Source organism: Gambusia affinis, linkage group LG21 (genome assembly GCF_019740435.1).
Source record: "Gambusia affinis linkage group LG21, SWU_Gaff_1.0, whole genome shotgun sequence".
In the NCBI taxonomy this organism is placed as follows: Eukaryota; Metazoa; Chordata; class Actinopteri; order Cyprinodontiformes; family Poeciliidae; genus Gambusia; species Gambusia affinis.
In genome coordinates this window covers 13,153,331-13,168,757 of record NC_057888.1, presented here as the reverse complement: position 1 = coordinate 13,168,757, position 15,427 = coordinate 13,153,331, and the positions used below count along the sequence as shown (strand labels likewise).

Genomic DNA, 15,427 nt, shown 5'->3' with positions numbered 1-15,427 from the left:
AATAGTTTGTCTCACTTGACTCTTCTTTGATTTCATAACTGACTTGCCAAATGTCCATGAAGACCCCATTATTACTTTATTTGCATGAGGTGGGGTCTGCATTCAGTTTGCCAGTCAGTCACAAAACCAAGGAAGAGTCAAACGAGACGAACAATTCATTCTTTTGCTGTATCTGGATCCAAAATTGTTCGTGTTTTAAATCTGACAAACATGACGCCATACCCTATCTCGACTTATTTTGAAGGTCCGACCTATTCAGCATCCGGTCCTGTGGTGATGTTTTGGGAAGCACGTACTTTCAATTCGACTCAACCGCACTTGGCGGGGGAGGCGCCGGCAAATGCTGTGCAGTGATTGGCTGAAAACTGGGAAGTGGCCAGCAGAGTCAATTCAATTGGTTAAAAACACGTCCGTCAACATACTTTATTATCACTTGTTTATTTTGTAAAGTAGTTGGTGGACTGAACGAAGCACCTGTATGGTACGCTTAAATGTCGTCTTGAGGAGTAAAGAAATCATTATAAGGCTTGATTATTAAAATCCGAATCGTGCTTTTTAGTCCATATAAACACCGGGGACATTCAGGTCGTGAACTCCATTTCCCTCTAGTGGCAGAATGGTGAAATCACTAATATGCATCACAAGGGCAAAGCCATTTGGAATCTGACATTTCTTTTTGTTTAAGCTCCTTTTTAGGACGCAAGTCAAGAGGTAATAACACAATAAAAGTTAAACAGGAGCGCTTAATAATTTTATGATAGTGTACAAAAATACAAATAAATGGTGAAGTTGTTTTTTTTTTGTTAGTAGTACACATAAAAACAGACATTGAGGGAGATGGGTTTAATTCCATACTGAGTTCAAGCAGGTTTTGGAGACCATTAATGCATTTATTTCTGTAAATTCTTTTTAAAATTCTCAAATTACATGTCAAAGATATCAAAACAACCTGCACATGAAGATGCAGTGGAAACATTTAATAGTAAAAACAAACAAACAAACAAAAAATACATAGGAAGTTCTTTTCACATTCAATGCAACTAAACTGAATTCCCCTCTACATCTTTTCAGTAAGCAATTTTGCTTGATATATTTTATATTATGTTTTCTTTTTTGTTGTTTGCTTCCCTAATTTAGAGACGTTTGTTAAAAACCTGAAAGGTGAATGAACCTGAGAGACACCAAGTTTTATACCCTTTTGTTTCCACTCAGAACTAAAAGCAGCACACAAACAAGGAAACAAAATGCTGCATAAAAATACAAGCAATTTTATCAACAATGGCATTGGTTAACAACTCTAAAATGTTCTCCTGTAACAAATATTTGACTTCTGACTTCCACTTTGTTTCATCATTCGTATGAAACAGCTGTTCCACATGTCACAAGGAGCACACTTCATGGGAAAATGGAGGGTTATTTAAATCCCTGTAAGGTAAAGATCACAATATTTATAACCAAAAAGGCACAAATTCAATACATGAATAATATACTATATATTCCTAATAGCAATGAAAAAAAAAAAAACCTATTTGATTCTCTTTGAAACATTGATTTGCCATCTGACTAACCATAGCTGAGAGAGGAAATTGGGGCAGACAGTTGTTGTTAGAAAAGAACAGCAGAGCAAATATAAACAGTGAACATATTGTCAGAGAGTAGTTTTCTCAGAAGTGTAGTCTTAACTTGATCCAAAGTCAAAATAAGAATCTGATAACAATAGCAGCGAAAAGTACAGACCAATGACATGCTCCTTGGTGAGCTACTGTGATGCACAGTGGTGGAGGTGTTATAATTTGGGCTTCACAGTCTCAAGGACTAGCCAGCTTGAACGTACTGATTTAACTTTACACTCAGCATCTTTAGAAAATGGACCATTAAAAAAAAGACATAAAATTAACTGTATAAAAGCCTTACTTAGTTTGGAAACTAAAAACTAAAGATTTTCACAATTAAAAGGTGCCATCAGTGGATGAAGGACAGCAAATATAGCTAAGTTCCCTCAGCTATATTAGCATCAATAGTGTTTATATCCAAGAGGTTACAGAAAGGAGCTTTCCAACTGAGCTTTCCCCGACCTGAAGATGAATGCTTACTTGTCTGAACATATTGCTAAAAAGTGACCTGAGTGTTCCAGTCAGCCAGCTGCACAACCTCAAAGTTCATTTACAGCGATTTCATATTTTATTGATTAACACAACTTTACATCATTTCTTCATCAAACCCCTGCACAAACACTCTCAGACACACACATTCATCTAGTCCTCACGCAGAAACTGTTAATGTTATCATCTTGTTTTCATTGTCGTCCGGTTCTTCTTCTGGGAGAGGGTCGTACTGTCGTCGATACAGCAGCCGGGTTACCAGAGTGATGATGAACATCTCCAGGATGAGGAGCTGTTGACTCAGCACTGCGGAGACGGACAAAATCATTTTAAGGTTTGCTTGCTTGGGAAAGTCATGAGTTTGAGTTTCTTTCTGACATTTAATGACGGACTGGAACAAACTGACTGTTGGTCATAGTTCACTACAATCCCGTATTACTTGACTCACTCATACTCATACTTACTCATTTAACAGTAACTCACGCCTCTGTTGAAATACCAGATAAATCAGCTGGACAATTTTTCATTTTTTATTTTTTACTTTATTTGAAGTTTTTCTCGCCTTTGCTATGACAACCGCCTGTGCGATACCGCTGAAAAACAAACCAGTTTGTTATGGAGAAAATGTGTAATCTAAAAAAAGTTGTCACTAACATGTTGCACATACATAGAGAAATTTTGATTTAATTACCCACCTGGTTTATAACATATCAGTTACAGATAATTCTACAAGTCAGACGTTGAGCTTATGCGTCCTGGTGACATTTTTTTTTAGATTTGCTTAAGGATCGCGATGAAATGATGCCATTGTACAAAAAGTGTCAACATAACAGCCTAAAGTTTTCTTCAATATCTTAAGACAGAATTCCATTCTAATTTTTGGAAATTTCTGAATTTTGTTTAGCAATACCTTTAGCTCCAACATGAATGATTACATTCTCAAGAGTCAGGTGATCAATGATAACAAGATGTATTTTCAGACACCACGTCATGGGAGAAACAAATTAACTTCAGCTTCTTTGCCTTGCAGAACAGGATGGGCGAGTCTTCTTGTTTCTTAATCACTTTAAAAGGAAACTGCTTGGATCTCTGCTCTTACAGCAAATAAATTGGCTGACCGATTAATTAAATCCATCGGCAACATGTGAGCAGAGAGGCTGAAGACCAAAGCCTGGTTTAACAATGATAAGAGCCCAAAGAAACCGAACAGAATATGTTGAGACTCACTGTATCCTCTGGCGGGAGACGAAAAAGGCGGAGAGCAGGCGATAACTCCACTCATGGCCAAGATGTTGATAATAGCTGTCTGCAGCTGGCTCAGGATCAGCACCAGCTATCAACACAAGCACACTGATACAGTTAACTGCTGAGAGCGCGGTGCTGGGAAACTCTGTGTTTGTTTGGGATCTTACCTGATACATGGCATACTTGGGGATGATCTTAAGCGTCCGCAAGGTGGTCCTCAGGTGCATGAAAATGATGGAGACAGGCCACAGAGCAATCACTGTCAAGATGCCAACGAATGGGTTGATCCATATTGCTGCTCCAGTAATGCTCATCTGAAAGGTGACGTCATGTAATGTTTTAAGCATGCCAACAGACTGGTTCGCCATCGTCAAAACTTCTGGACCTCTAATAAATCGGAAAAATTTTGATTTCCGACAGAGATTAGAGAAAATACCAGTGCTCAACATTTTAGTCAGTAAAAACGAACTCACCACAAAAAGTAAGAAACACAATGCCTTTAAAAAGCTTACTGAAAGAAAGCGGAAACTGATTTCTACAAAAATAACGACAAACCATATTTTCTGGGAATATAAAGCATATTAGCAGGGGGTACATAAAAAACAGCAAATATTTGGAAGCCATCTATCTCTAGAAAGTAGGTTGTCTCTTTTTAGAAGGAATGGCCTGAAGGGATAAATATTTCCTTTGAATTTTATTGGCAGAAAACAAAACAAGGCCAATACGAGGAAATGGCTTCTATGTGAAAACCCAGCTATTGACATGTGGGTTGAAATTTTACCAGAAATTTACAGGATGGAGAGAATAGGAGCTGAGGTGAATTGTTTTGAGGGAACGGTTTCTCTCACAGTGGAGGAAATAGATGGACTACAGAACAGAAAACCAAGGAAGTCAAACCTTGACTGGGTAACTTGTAGATATTGAGTTTACACAAGAGTGTAGATTAAAAGAAAATAAAAAAGACGAAAAATCCAGACTTGCACAGAGAGTTAAAAACAATAAATCAATCAAATTTTATGTAAATGTATGTCTTAAAATGTCAACACAAAAGACAGAGAAGAAAGAGAAAGTTTTAACAGCTTATAAAATCGGACATCAAAAGGAGGGCGAAACAAAGTAATTTATTTTCCCTTTACTTGAAATGGAATATAAAAAAATAAAGATAGCATTTTAAAGATAGATTGATCTTATCTTAAAGACTTTAAAGCAGCAAAGTATCCAGTTATTATGAATATCTAACTTTTAAAGAAAACAAGGAAAGCTCAAAACAAAATGAAATATCTTCTTCCAAAAGTAAAGAGTTAAAATATTGTTCTCTTGTTATTTCAGATTTTTCTGTTACTTGTTCACTAGTAACAGAAACCAAGACAGTGACAGGTTCCCACACAAAGTAAAGATGAAACTGAGTGAATCGATATAAACTCCTGTTCAAAACGGAGAGAGGAATTTGTGACTCCTCTAACATTCCCTCACACACTGAAGCATCTGTTAAAGATAACTCGCATATTTAGTCCCAATGGCACTAATGAAGAGTAATCAGAAATGATTTCCTGACACGACTTGCAGAAGCAAACAGCTTAAATCTGTTTTATTGGGACTTTTTTTGATTGATAGCTCAACACAATGCAAAGTTAAAGGTAAACCATTCAGCTTTAAGCTGGGTTGTTTCTTTAGTTTTGTTTTTTTTTTAGGAATGAATACTGTAGAAATCTGAAAAGCACTGTGTGAGTTGTTTTTGCACAATCATTGGAAAAAACCTCAAACTCAGCAAAGATGAATGAAGAGCAAGTGAACATGGGTAGATAAAGATGCCAAAAGATTTTCTTTAACAGGTCCAGATAAGCTTGTCTGAGTAAATATGACACATTTTTCTGACACTCCCCACCCCAAAACAAGACAAAACAAAAAAAACAATCCCACAGCATGATGCTCTCTTCTCCTTGCTTCACTGTGTGAATGGTGTTGCAGGCGGCGCCTAATGAACATCTGGTGCATGTTTGGATTTTCTCATTCTAATTTGAATGCTTTCCAAACCTTTTTCCTTTTTTTTCTCCAGGTCATAAATCTACGTTGTGTGGGTATATCAACATCAGATGCTAATAAAACACACTGAGGTTTGTGGTTGTAATGTGACAAACTACTAAAACATTCACGGGGAATGGATTTGTGAGGTGCTGCATGTGCACATTAAACCGTCTTAAAAATCATTAAATTGGCATTAAATGAATAACTATGTAAGATCTGAGCTCTGGGAACATAATGGGAGTTGGTCTCTTTAACTTACATCTTGCAGGTTGAAATTCCCGTCGGTCCACAGGATGATGGAAAGGAGGGTGAAGATAAGCTTCAGAAGGGCAAACTGGAAGGATCCGAGCTTCAGCAGGAAGAGAGTGCGTCTGGAGTTGGAACAGAGGAAATCTATTTACGGGCGCTCTTTTTTTTTTTTTTTCTTTTTTCTTGAACTTCATCTCGGAGACATAAAGTTACCACAAGTCCATTGTTGGATCCCCAGCTGAACTTCACCATAAAGATGTTTTTTTTTTTTTGCTTGTTTTTTTTAACAAGACAGAGGAAGGCCTGTTTTATTGGGGAGGTGCGGCAAGTCAGGATCAGAACATGCCCAGAGAATGTTCACAGTGCCAGATGCCTCTGAGTGATGGATAAACGGATGAGTCGAGAAGTAGCAGAGCGTGCCTTGGCATGATCATTATCATCAGCATCACTGTGTGTGGGGAGGTAAGGTTCAGATTTTTTGTTGTACAGATTAGGAAAAAAAAAAAAAAAAAAAAAAAAAAACTCCTCAAATTTAGCTCTGTCTCCATCTAACGACAGCATGAAAGCAGCATAAATGACAGAATTTAATCAAACACTATCCTGTTAACAATTATTAGCAGCAACCAGAAAGAGGAACGGAGGGATCACGACAGCCACGATGAGTATGAGAGGTGAATGACCAGGAGGTTGCTCAACCTGTGTTGTTTGGAAATCCCGCTTTCCTCCTGATTCTGTTTAATCCAACACTGTTTGCACACGGGCTGATTACGCTCAAACAGGCTACAAAACTGCTTCAAAGCTCTCTGACATGACTGAATCCATCACTGACTCCAGGCTGCATCTGTACATGATCAGCGTTGCAAAATCCTCCACGCAGTGCTCCTATGTTATATCACAGACAAAGCTCCTTCAAATCCTTAGACAATTACTTTTGTTCAGCGCAGATTTTCAGCTACAGCAGTGCAGTACCTGGCAAAAGGTTTCACGCTTCATAACCTCTCTCACACTTTGTAAGGATACAACTATGTACCAAATTTTTATAGTTTTAGTGAAGACGGTCAACATTCATGCAATAAAAACAAAATGGAGAACACCACAGTTAAACTTCAATATTGTGTCGTGTTATTTAACAAGCAAAAATGAATTTCAACGGCCAAAAGTGAGCAGGAAACCAACACGGAACCAAAGGGATGCTGGCGATAAAACCAATAAAATGAATCGTAAAAATCCTTGATGCATTCGTACGAAACACATTTACAGAATGTTTTGCGAAAGTTCCTCGGACCCTTGAGTATTGACATCAATTTCTCCCTTGTTTCCTGTAAATAACCTGATAACCTGATTGTTTCCCTGATGTATGACTCATTTGAATTATTTTGGCTTTCTTCGTTGTCTCAACATTATCCAGTGAGGCTGATATCTCACCAAATGTCTCTGGTCTCGCAGCGAGCATCACTACCTTCACCATGTAACCGTGTTTGTTTTGTCGGAGGTTTGCTCTACTTCCGTAAGGGGGGACAGACCATTCTCGCCTTGGCATCATGTCAATTGTGCCACAATTTTTCTGTTTTCTTTTTTTTTATGATGATGGATTGATCGTTGCTCCAATGAGATGTTCAAAGCTTGTGGTCTACATTCCAACTCTACTTAAAACGTCTCTGAAGGCCTTTTGTTTGCAAGGCCTGGCAAACAAAACGGCTATTCTTCATCTCCTCTGATTTCCTTCAAATCTCAGATGCCACAAATGTGAAAAAAACTAAAAAATCTCCCTCTTAAACTTTATCCACATGAATTCAAAACCTTTTACACAATATTCCAAAAGTGGTTGTGATAATTTTTCTTTCTTTTTTTTTTAATAGTCTTTTAAACGAAGCCTGAAAGATCTCAACAGGCTCAAATCATGGGAAATAAAACAACTTTTTCTGAGAAGTGCTCCCTAGTGGTACAATATAGTAGGTAATCTTGATTAACTTTCAATCCCGTTTTTAGGTTGCCAAGAATATAAGGAGACTGCCTACAAACAACATACCAAGCTAACGATACGCTTTCTGTGGAAGCTCCACTCATGCTTCAATATTACAAGGAAAAAGCTCTGAGTGAGTAAGTAAAACACTGAAATGGTTTATTCTAATGGGCAGAGCGAATGAGTAACGGGGGGAGTTTACCGTGTGATGGCCACGTGTGGGAGACAGGGGCAGCAGCAGCAGCAAGGCCCAGTGCTGATCTTCAGTTTGTGTTTGCTAGCCCGCTTCAGGAAGGCCTTGTCCCCTCCAATCTCCTCCAACATCATGATCAGGAACTTAAACACCACGATGGCGAAATAGCTACGAGGACAAAAGAGCAACACAGGCTATTAAGGAAGGAAATAAAAAGAAAAAGAAGAAGAAGAAAAAAAACTATAGGAAAGTGAAAGCATGTTGCACAACAGCACGGCTGTTTTCTATAAAATGTTCCTAGGAATAATGAGGTTTGAGTTCCCCTTTGATCCGTGAGCAGTAGGGATGTAAGGGTATAAATCACACGGCGCACAAATAGAGAAAGAAGTGAGAAAAAGAGAGGAGAAGGAGAACAAACCCCACAAACAGGAGTCTTACGTGGCCGAAGTCATATCTGTAATCATCACGGCTTTGGGGATCCACATCCCTATGCAGGACATGGTGCTGATCACCTGCAAGAGCCCAGGAGAAAAGAGGCATTACTAAACGTGCAGCCTGAAATGAAAGACGAAGTATTCACGATGCTTCAACTTATTCTCATTTTGTCACATTTTAACAATAAATACTGTGCATTGTAATAGGATTTTATGTATCAGACAGATTCAGTTATTGCTAAATTGTTAAGCTCAAGCCTTAGCCTTGCTAAACACAAAAGTATTCTCACAGCATGATTCGGTTACCGCTATGTTTCTCTTTGGAGATTTCCAATGGGTGCAGGTTTTCAGATGGACATTTCTTCAGAGTATCAGAGTAAAGGAGGTTGAATTTATTTTTATTTATTTATAAACTATTTTGTACTTGTTTGTGTAGGTTTATGACATAAATTATCAAGGAAGTGTAAAATGTAAGGCATCTACTCTCTGCGGGAAAAAAGAAAGCATTCCCACAGCATGCCACTGCCAAAACTTAGTTTCTCTGAAGATGGCCTGTTCAGCTTTTCATATTTATGCCGAGATTAAGTTACAAACAGGTAGGCTTGATTCACTAAAGCAACTTCTGAAGGCAGCAGGTTGTCAGGGACTTTATTTAGGGGTATCAACGTAAAAGAGACGATAAGTAAAGGCATCGCCAACCTTTTCAGATTTAAATTTAGTATTAAAACTCTTGAAAATTATGCTTGGTCCATAATTCTACACATGTGTATATAAATATAACTCAGAGAAGTGTGATACTTTAAAGTGACAAAATGAGACAAACTTAAACCATCCGTTTGTAACTTTACCGGAGCTGCCCCGTTCACCCAGATGATTACACTCTTCTTGTTGGCAGGCACCTTCTTGTAAATGTACACACACTCCTCTAGGAAGACCAGCAGTGAAATCGTTGCCATGAAGGTGAGGACTGAATACAAAATAATGCCAAATAGGTCTTGATCTGAAGGAAGGGAAGGCAAATTAGATTAAACAATTAGATTTAGGTCCAGGAGACAGTCCTTTGGGGAAAAAGATTCAAGTCAGAAAGGATGTTTTGTTTTTTGTTTTTTCTTGTTGAAAAGAAGTTCATGCTCATACTTGCTTTTACAGGCTGGATAAGAAAAAAAAGAAAAGAAAAGAAAAACAGCCTAAGAGTCAAAAGAACTTCAAGTCCTCACAAGTTTTCAGAGGCAAAGTCAGGGAATCGTTGCTAGATTAAAGCGCTTATCTTTGAGCCAAAATAAACTTTGGCTCTTCTTTTGCTTTGCTAATGTCAGAAAGACAACGCAGAGAAGACTTAATATTGAAAAGGTTTTCATCATATTTGCCACACTTGAAACCAAAGCAACACACAAAACCCAAAGAGTTCATCAAGGAAAAGATTGGCAAATGTGGCAGGATGTTGATGATGATGATGATGAAGGCAAGACGATACGGTTGACTGTAATGGAGATGGATGTCGCCATCAGCGCACCAGTGAGGAAGGTTTTCGTTCCAGTGAAAGGAAAATGTAAAACAAAGGATGGAAGGAAAGGCAGTAAATAGCTGAAGCTCTTTAGATGGAGCTGAGTCTATTCTTGTAATCTGCGTCATTTATTGTCAGGAATTCAGAGTCATTAGTGGTAGTCAGACTGAAACAAACCCCACAAACAGGTGTTCCTGTTTTGCTTCGGGTTTTCTGCAATGCATGTTGGCAGTTGTGCCTTTTTGATTTCGCTCAATAATTTTAAGGCTTATCCACACAATTCAACTTTCTGAAGCGTCTCCAGATTCTAACAGTGAAATGCAACTATTCAGCTATTTCAATCTCGAACAGATGTGCAGGACATACTAGAACTTCTCTCTCTTTTTCATTTTTTTTTTATAGAATTCCCTTTTTTAACAAGCTTACAGCTAAGGATGCTGGAGAGTCGGATGATCGTTTTAGTACATTGAAGCCAAATACTGATCCTTGTATTTCTTTAGAAATTCACTAATCAAATGTTTCTAGGTATGTTGTAGAAATTTACTGATCAAGATTTGATTTTGGGCTGCATGATATCTGCTGTTTAGTGCTGTTGCCCCCCAGCATGAAGGCCCAGGGCCTCGCTGGGGCTTTTCTGTACCGAGATTAATTGTTGTTTGAGTTTGATTGGTTGTCTTTTCTGTGGGGAGTCTTTGATAAAGGCAGTTGCCCAGGGCACCATCAGAAAGGGGGCCGCGACCCCCATATTAAAAATAGAACTAATTTATCTGTCAGCTTGAACACCTTTTATGTTTGGCTTCACTAGAGGTGCCCAGGCCATAACATGAAGGTGATCCATCCTCATCTGACCAGGGTCATGTTGTTGAACTGCATGACCCTGCAGTTCAACAACTACAGGGTTGTTGAACTGCCCCGCAGAGCTGCCCTGCAGTTCAACAACTACAGGGTTGTTGTTCCACCCTGGAATCCCACCCTGTGATTCCCACCCTGGGGAATCACAATTTCTATAGTGATTCCAGGGTGGGCCTAAGCTAAAACAACAAAAAGGACTTCATCTGAAATATTGATCAGAGGTACCTATTTGAATTACATAAGCCCAAAAAACCCCAAAAATCTATCCCCCTAACTAAAATTAATACAGAACGTTTGCTCCAAAATAAAAGGGACTCAAATCCTACAAACTGTTTAAAAATCACAAAACTGAAGGTGTTCAGAGAGGAACCAAACAACTAAGGTGCAGTTAGCTGGACTGAGCAGGAGATGAGTTGTGATCAGTATTTGCCAGAATCCTCTAATATGTCACTTTCTCTTATTTAATCACTTTCCATTGGCAAGACTTCACCAATCATGGAGAGACACTGGCAAGATAATATTTGCTTGCATACATGAACAATTAGCAATGAGAAGGAGCCCTCTGCTTGATCTCAAGAATATGGCGATTATACAGGGGTTTCTGTCAATTAGAGGTAAAACTTATTCTCCTGCATCTTCCCTCTTTGGTGCAACTGAAAATGTTATGGAAATTGCATCCTCCCAAACTGGGACCATTTCTGTGGATGAGTGAACCACAAAATTGGTCACAAACGGGACGAAACAGAACTAGCAAGAACATCATTACCTGTCGTCAAGAAAACCAGAGATCATCCTACTTCCCCATGCTGGAGATTTCAGTTTAACAGTAACAATAAATAAAGCTACCTTTAAAATTAATCACACAAGTGACATCTAGGCCCAACAGTAAACTTAAATTTCAATAAAAATCAGTTTGGTTGTGTGTGTGTTGTTTTTGTCTCCTGCAAATTTTTCTTTAATTTGATTCTGGTGATTTGTTCACAGTACATCATACCGCTATCTTGTCTGTTCGCTGCTGGGTAATGCTGCGACCAAACGTTTTTTAGAAGGTGTGTCGACACATGTTCTTAAAAACGTATTTTTTAAAAAGAAATTAGGCTTCAAAATGAAACAGCACTTTAGACGTGACGTTGCAAACACATTATCACTTTAGAAACACGAGTTTATCCCCACCTACTACTAAATTTTATGCTCAAAGTGAACAAGAATCGTTAAGGAAAAAGTTTAAGACAAAGACCAAGAAAATATGTTACGGAGAATTGAACAGCATAAATACAGAACGTACTGTAGAGAACAAAAAAAAAAAATGCAATACGTTTTGAGGAACATGTAGGGAGAACAGTTTAAGATTAGGAAAAAAAAAACAACAACAAAAAAGACCTGATACAGAAAACATCTATGTAGACCTAAAATACAGTCAGTGAGATGATGTAAACAGTATTCATATAAAGAAAGCTGATGGAAATACCCGGATCTGCCAGTAATCTAACATTTAACATTAGTTGAGTAAAACCAGCATGCTTGTAAGTTAAAGTTCACCAATGTGACGCAATATTACGCAGATTTTATCAGGTATTCTTTGTTGCTCACGTTTCAGCGTCTTCAAACATGACGAATGAGATCATTTGCAAGTGATCTCAAATATCTGTATGTCTCAACTGAAGATCAATTGACCGTCTGTTCCAAATCCCATTTTGTTCTGCTTTTACAGAACAAAAATCACAATTTGAGTTGAGCTGTGGTCAAGAATGAGCAGTGGGTGATGATCAACAAACAATAAACTAATCACAAGATGCAATTCTGAATTCATGGTGTGTCAGTGGTGAGCAACAGGAAACCAAATTAATTATTCGGTTATGATTCATCCTGAGGAACATTAAGGATATCTCCAGAAAGTGATGTAAGAGGGATACCAGATGTGAACTATTAATGATCTGCCAAAGGATATGCCAAAACCAATAACATTTATAAAGTGTAATAGTTCAATCAGCCTTATAAACTGCAACTTCATGCTTTGAAGTAACTATACATCCAAAAATGTACAAAAAAAATCGAGTGAGATTGGGGCAAAACAACAGGTAATGCAGGAGCAGGGTCTTCGAAACAGAAGGATCTGGTGAGGAATGAAGAAAACTAAATGGCTCAGAAAAACTGTGGAGGTGATCAAAGATGTGTAAGAAGTTAGCTTTATAAACAAAATGTGTCACCGTTGAGAGGAGAAAACTATTGAACATAAAAATAAACAGCAAAGTGCAGGAGGACTGCAGCTAAAATTACAATCTAAATACATGAAAACCAAATACTGCATGAGAATTTAAACATTGAATGTCAAAAAAGACAAAACCAGAAGGAATCACAACACAGTGATTAAAGAACAAAGTCAAAAATCATGAAACTACAAAAAGTCCCGAATCATAAAGCAAACATTCAGCGGCTGCTTTTGTTGAAATAGCTTGAATGTTGATTCTACTAGCTCTCAAAAATAGCTTTTTATTTCCTGATCTGGGCTGCAGGCTTGGCAATCTCTACAGATGACATGGCTGTGTATCATTTTCAGTCCTGTTAACATCATGTGTTTGAAGTGGTCCAAAGGAACCTTGCTAACCTTGCTTTTTTTTCTTAGTAATTGTTTTCAGATACCAATAACCAAAATTTGAAAAATTGGTTTTATTCCCAATTGAACGATTTAATGAAAATGTTCATTTTGAAAAGGAAAAGGTGAACGTCTTATTGTCTAAAAGTAGGATGTTCCCAATCACTGAATTTACTGATTTTTCTATAGTCGTGAATATAACATTCGGTTTGAAAACTATGCCTTGCCACATAAACAACAACAACAACAACAACAACAAAAACAACAACAAAGAAAACAAACTTTGGAACAACGGTTGCTTTATTTCAGATCTAGATGTAATTTTCTATGCTCTTTCCGGCGAAAGGCTTTGTTTTTGTTCGTAAAATACAACTTTGCTAAAATGACTCCTCTTCCGAACAAAAAAGAAATCATAAATTAATCAATCTTTGAAAAATAAGTAAATAATGCTGTCAGTCAACAAAGTTTATGTTTTCTGCTCTTGAATCCATGCATTAATATTGTGCAATCGGGATTCTGTATCCAGTGAGGAGATGGGCAAACTACTGGCACCCCATGGTAAAAATTATGCTTTCTTTTTCCCAATAGTGATATTCCTAATATTAAATTCTATTTGTACCAATAAGACACTTCACATCTCTTCCTTTTCCAAAAAAAGAAGAAAAACAACCTCATTTTGAGTCATATAAAGTGACTAAAGAGATTATATATCTAAGCCAAGAAAACGCCCGTGAGCCAGAGCTTTCTAGGGTCAAAAACGATTTCTCTACCACCTGTATTATTTTTGTTTCCACGACACCGCAGTTAAACGCTGCTTAAAATTTGGCCCGAACTAATTAAAATTCCAGAGGGGGAAACTTGTTGGTGCGTAAAGTGAAAATTCTTTATGTAGTCACTCATCATCAGAAAAAAAAAGAAGAAAAAGAAAAAGAAAGAAAAGTGCTCGGTGAGCTGAATCTGTGCCACAGAACAAGGTCCAGTCTATACTCACTTCTGATGTTGTCGATAGCGAACGGAGGTTCGCCGACACACGGGTTAGCGGTCCGGTTGGACATATTACTCATGTTGGATGATGGTTGATTGGATTCACCCCACTCCGCAAATGCGCGACTTCCAGTTGAGTGTCTTCCCTGCTGCTCGCATCAACAGACAGCTCGGTGCGTAGAGTTGGTGGACGCGCACTTTCTCCTCTGCGGGGTCCTGAAAACTTTTCCCTTTGAGATGATTTTGCCTCAACTCGTTCAGACCCACTTAACTGCAGTTGGTTGTCCCGCCCCGCCCCCATCTGCGTTGTCATGGGGCTGACGGGGTTTGATGTGTCATTTACTGTAATGTAAACTTTTTTTGGTTACTGTCAAAAGAACCAAATAATAATAAAAAAAAAAAAAAAGCATTTCTTCTATTTTTGGTCCCAAACATGTCTTACACTGTTTCCTTGAAATACCAAGAAACTAGAAAACTTCAGCTGTCCTGGTAATAAAAATAATAGAGGAGGTCTAGTTTAATCTTTGTGAGCATTGTTGGTAAATGAATGTTTAGACCATGTGGACAAATCAGACATCACATGCCCCCCTGTTCCCAAGGCAACGTGTGCAGGGGCCACTGCCATGTGAGGTTTGCAACATTTTTTTTTTCCTTTTGTATTCTCAGCTTTTTATGAATCGTTTTCCCTCACACATTTCTCAGCACCTTTATTAGTTGCGCGAACAACAAAGCAGTACATAGTTATGAAGTCCATAAAAATTAGACATGGCTTTGAAAATCTGAAAGGTCTGGCAGGCATTCGCATGCAGCTCACTGAGACAAGACATTGTTGAACCACCTTTGTCTGCAAATCTCCTGGGGCATGTCCATACTAGCTTTTTCCAAGCATGTTTGATGTACTGGTGGAAGCAGCCTTGGTGCTGGGGTGGCAAGATAACGAAGAGGGGTCCAGAGTGACTTAACTACTGCTTAGGCGGATGTTTGTTGTGCTGCATGACAGGCTGGCCAAGGCAGACAGGTGCACACAAACAGAAGATGCATTTGGAATCTGACAGGGGGGTGGAAAGTAAACACGTAGCGAGACAGTGTGGTTGTTCAAGTGAGTGAGATATTCAGGTGAGTGTTTGTGAGTTTGATCCTTCAACAAACATCTTTCACATGGCCAAAAAGGGAGTTCCAAAAGCCTTTTCTGAAAAGCAGAGAGATGCATGAGGTAAGTACAATTAACTGTCTAAAGTTGAAAGCACATCTTCTCAGGTCTTAAATGCTGGCTGCTCTGGTGA

At 38.3% G+C, this 15,427-nt stretch overlaps 1 protein-coding gene across 1 annotated transcript; it reads right to left on the bottom strand.

Annotated features, from left to right (window-relative positions):
* Positions 1-828: 828 nt before the first annotated feature.
* slc51a (solute carrier family 51 subunit alpha) lies at positions 829-14,418 on the bottom strand. The gene is made up of 8 exons (XM_044103904.1): positions 14,152-14,418; positions 9,060-9,211; positions 8,216-8,289; positions 7,787-7,945; positions 5,632-5,743; positions 3,515-3,661; positions 3,330-3,435; positions 829-2,408 (listed from the first exon to the last, which is right to left on the bottom strand). Exons 1-8 carry the CDS (start codon positions 14,222-14,224, stop codon positions 2,263-2,265), a joined length of 969 nt encoding a protein of 322 aa, XP_043959839.1. The 5' UTR covers positions 14,225-14,418; the 3' UTR covers positions 829-2,262.
* Between the last annotated feature and the right edge of the window lie 1,009 nt (positions 14,419-15,427).

Excerpts from the sequence above, each read along its gene's own strand:
- slc51a (XM_044103904.1), bottom strand. The coding sequence starts at position 14,224 with ATGAGTAATATGTCCAACCGGACCGCTAACCCGTGTGTCGGCGAACCT. Across the intron at positions 8,290-9,059 it reads GGGTGAACGGGGCAGCTCCG|GTGATCAGCACCATGTCCTG; the intron begins GTAAAGTTACAA and ends GGGCTCTTGCAG. Across the intron at positions 3,662-5,631 it reads GGAATTTCAACCTGCAAGAT|ATGAGCATTACTGGAGCAGC; the intron begins GTAAGTTAAAGA and ends GTCACCTTTCAG.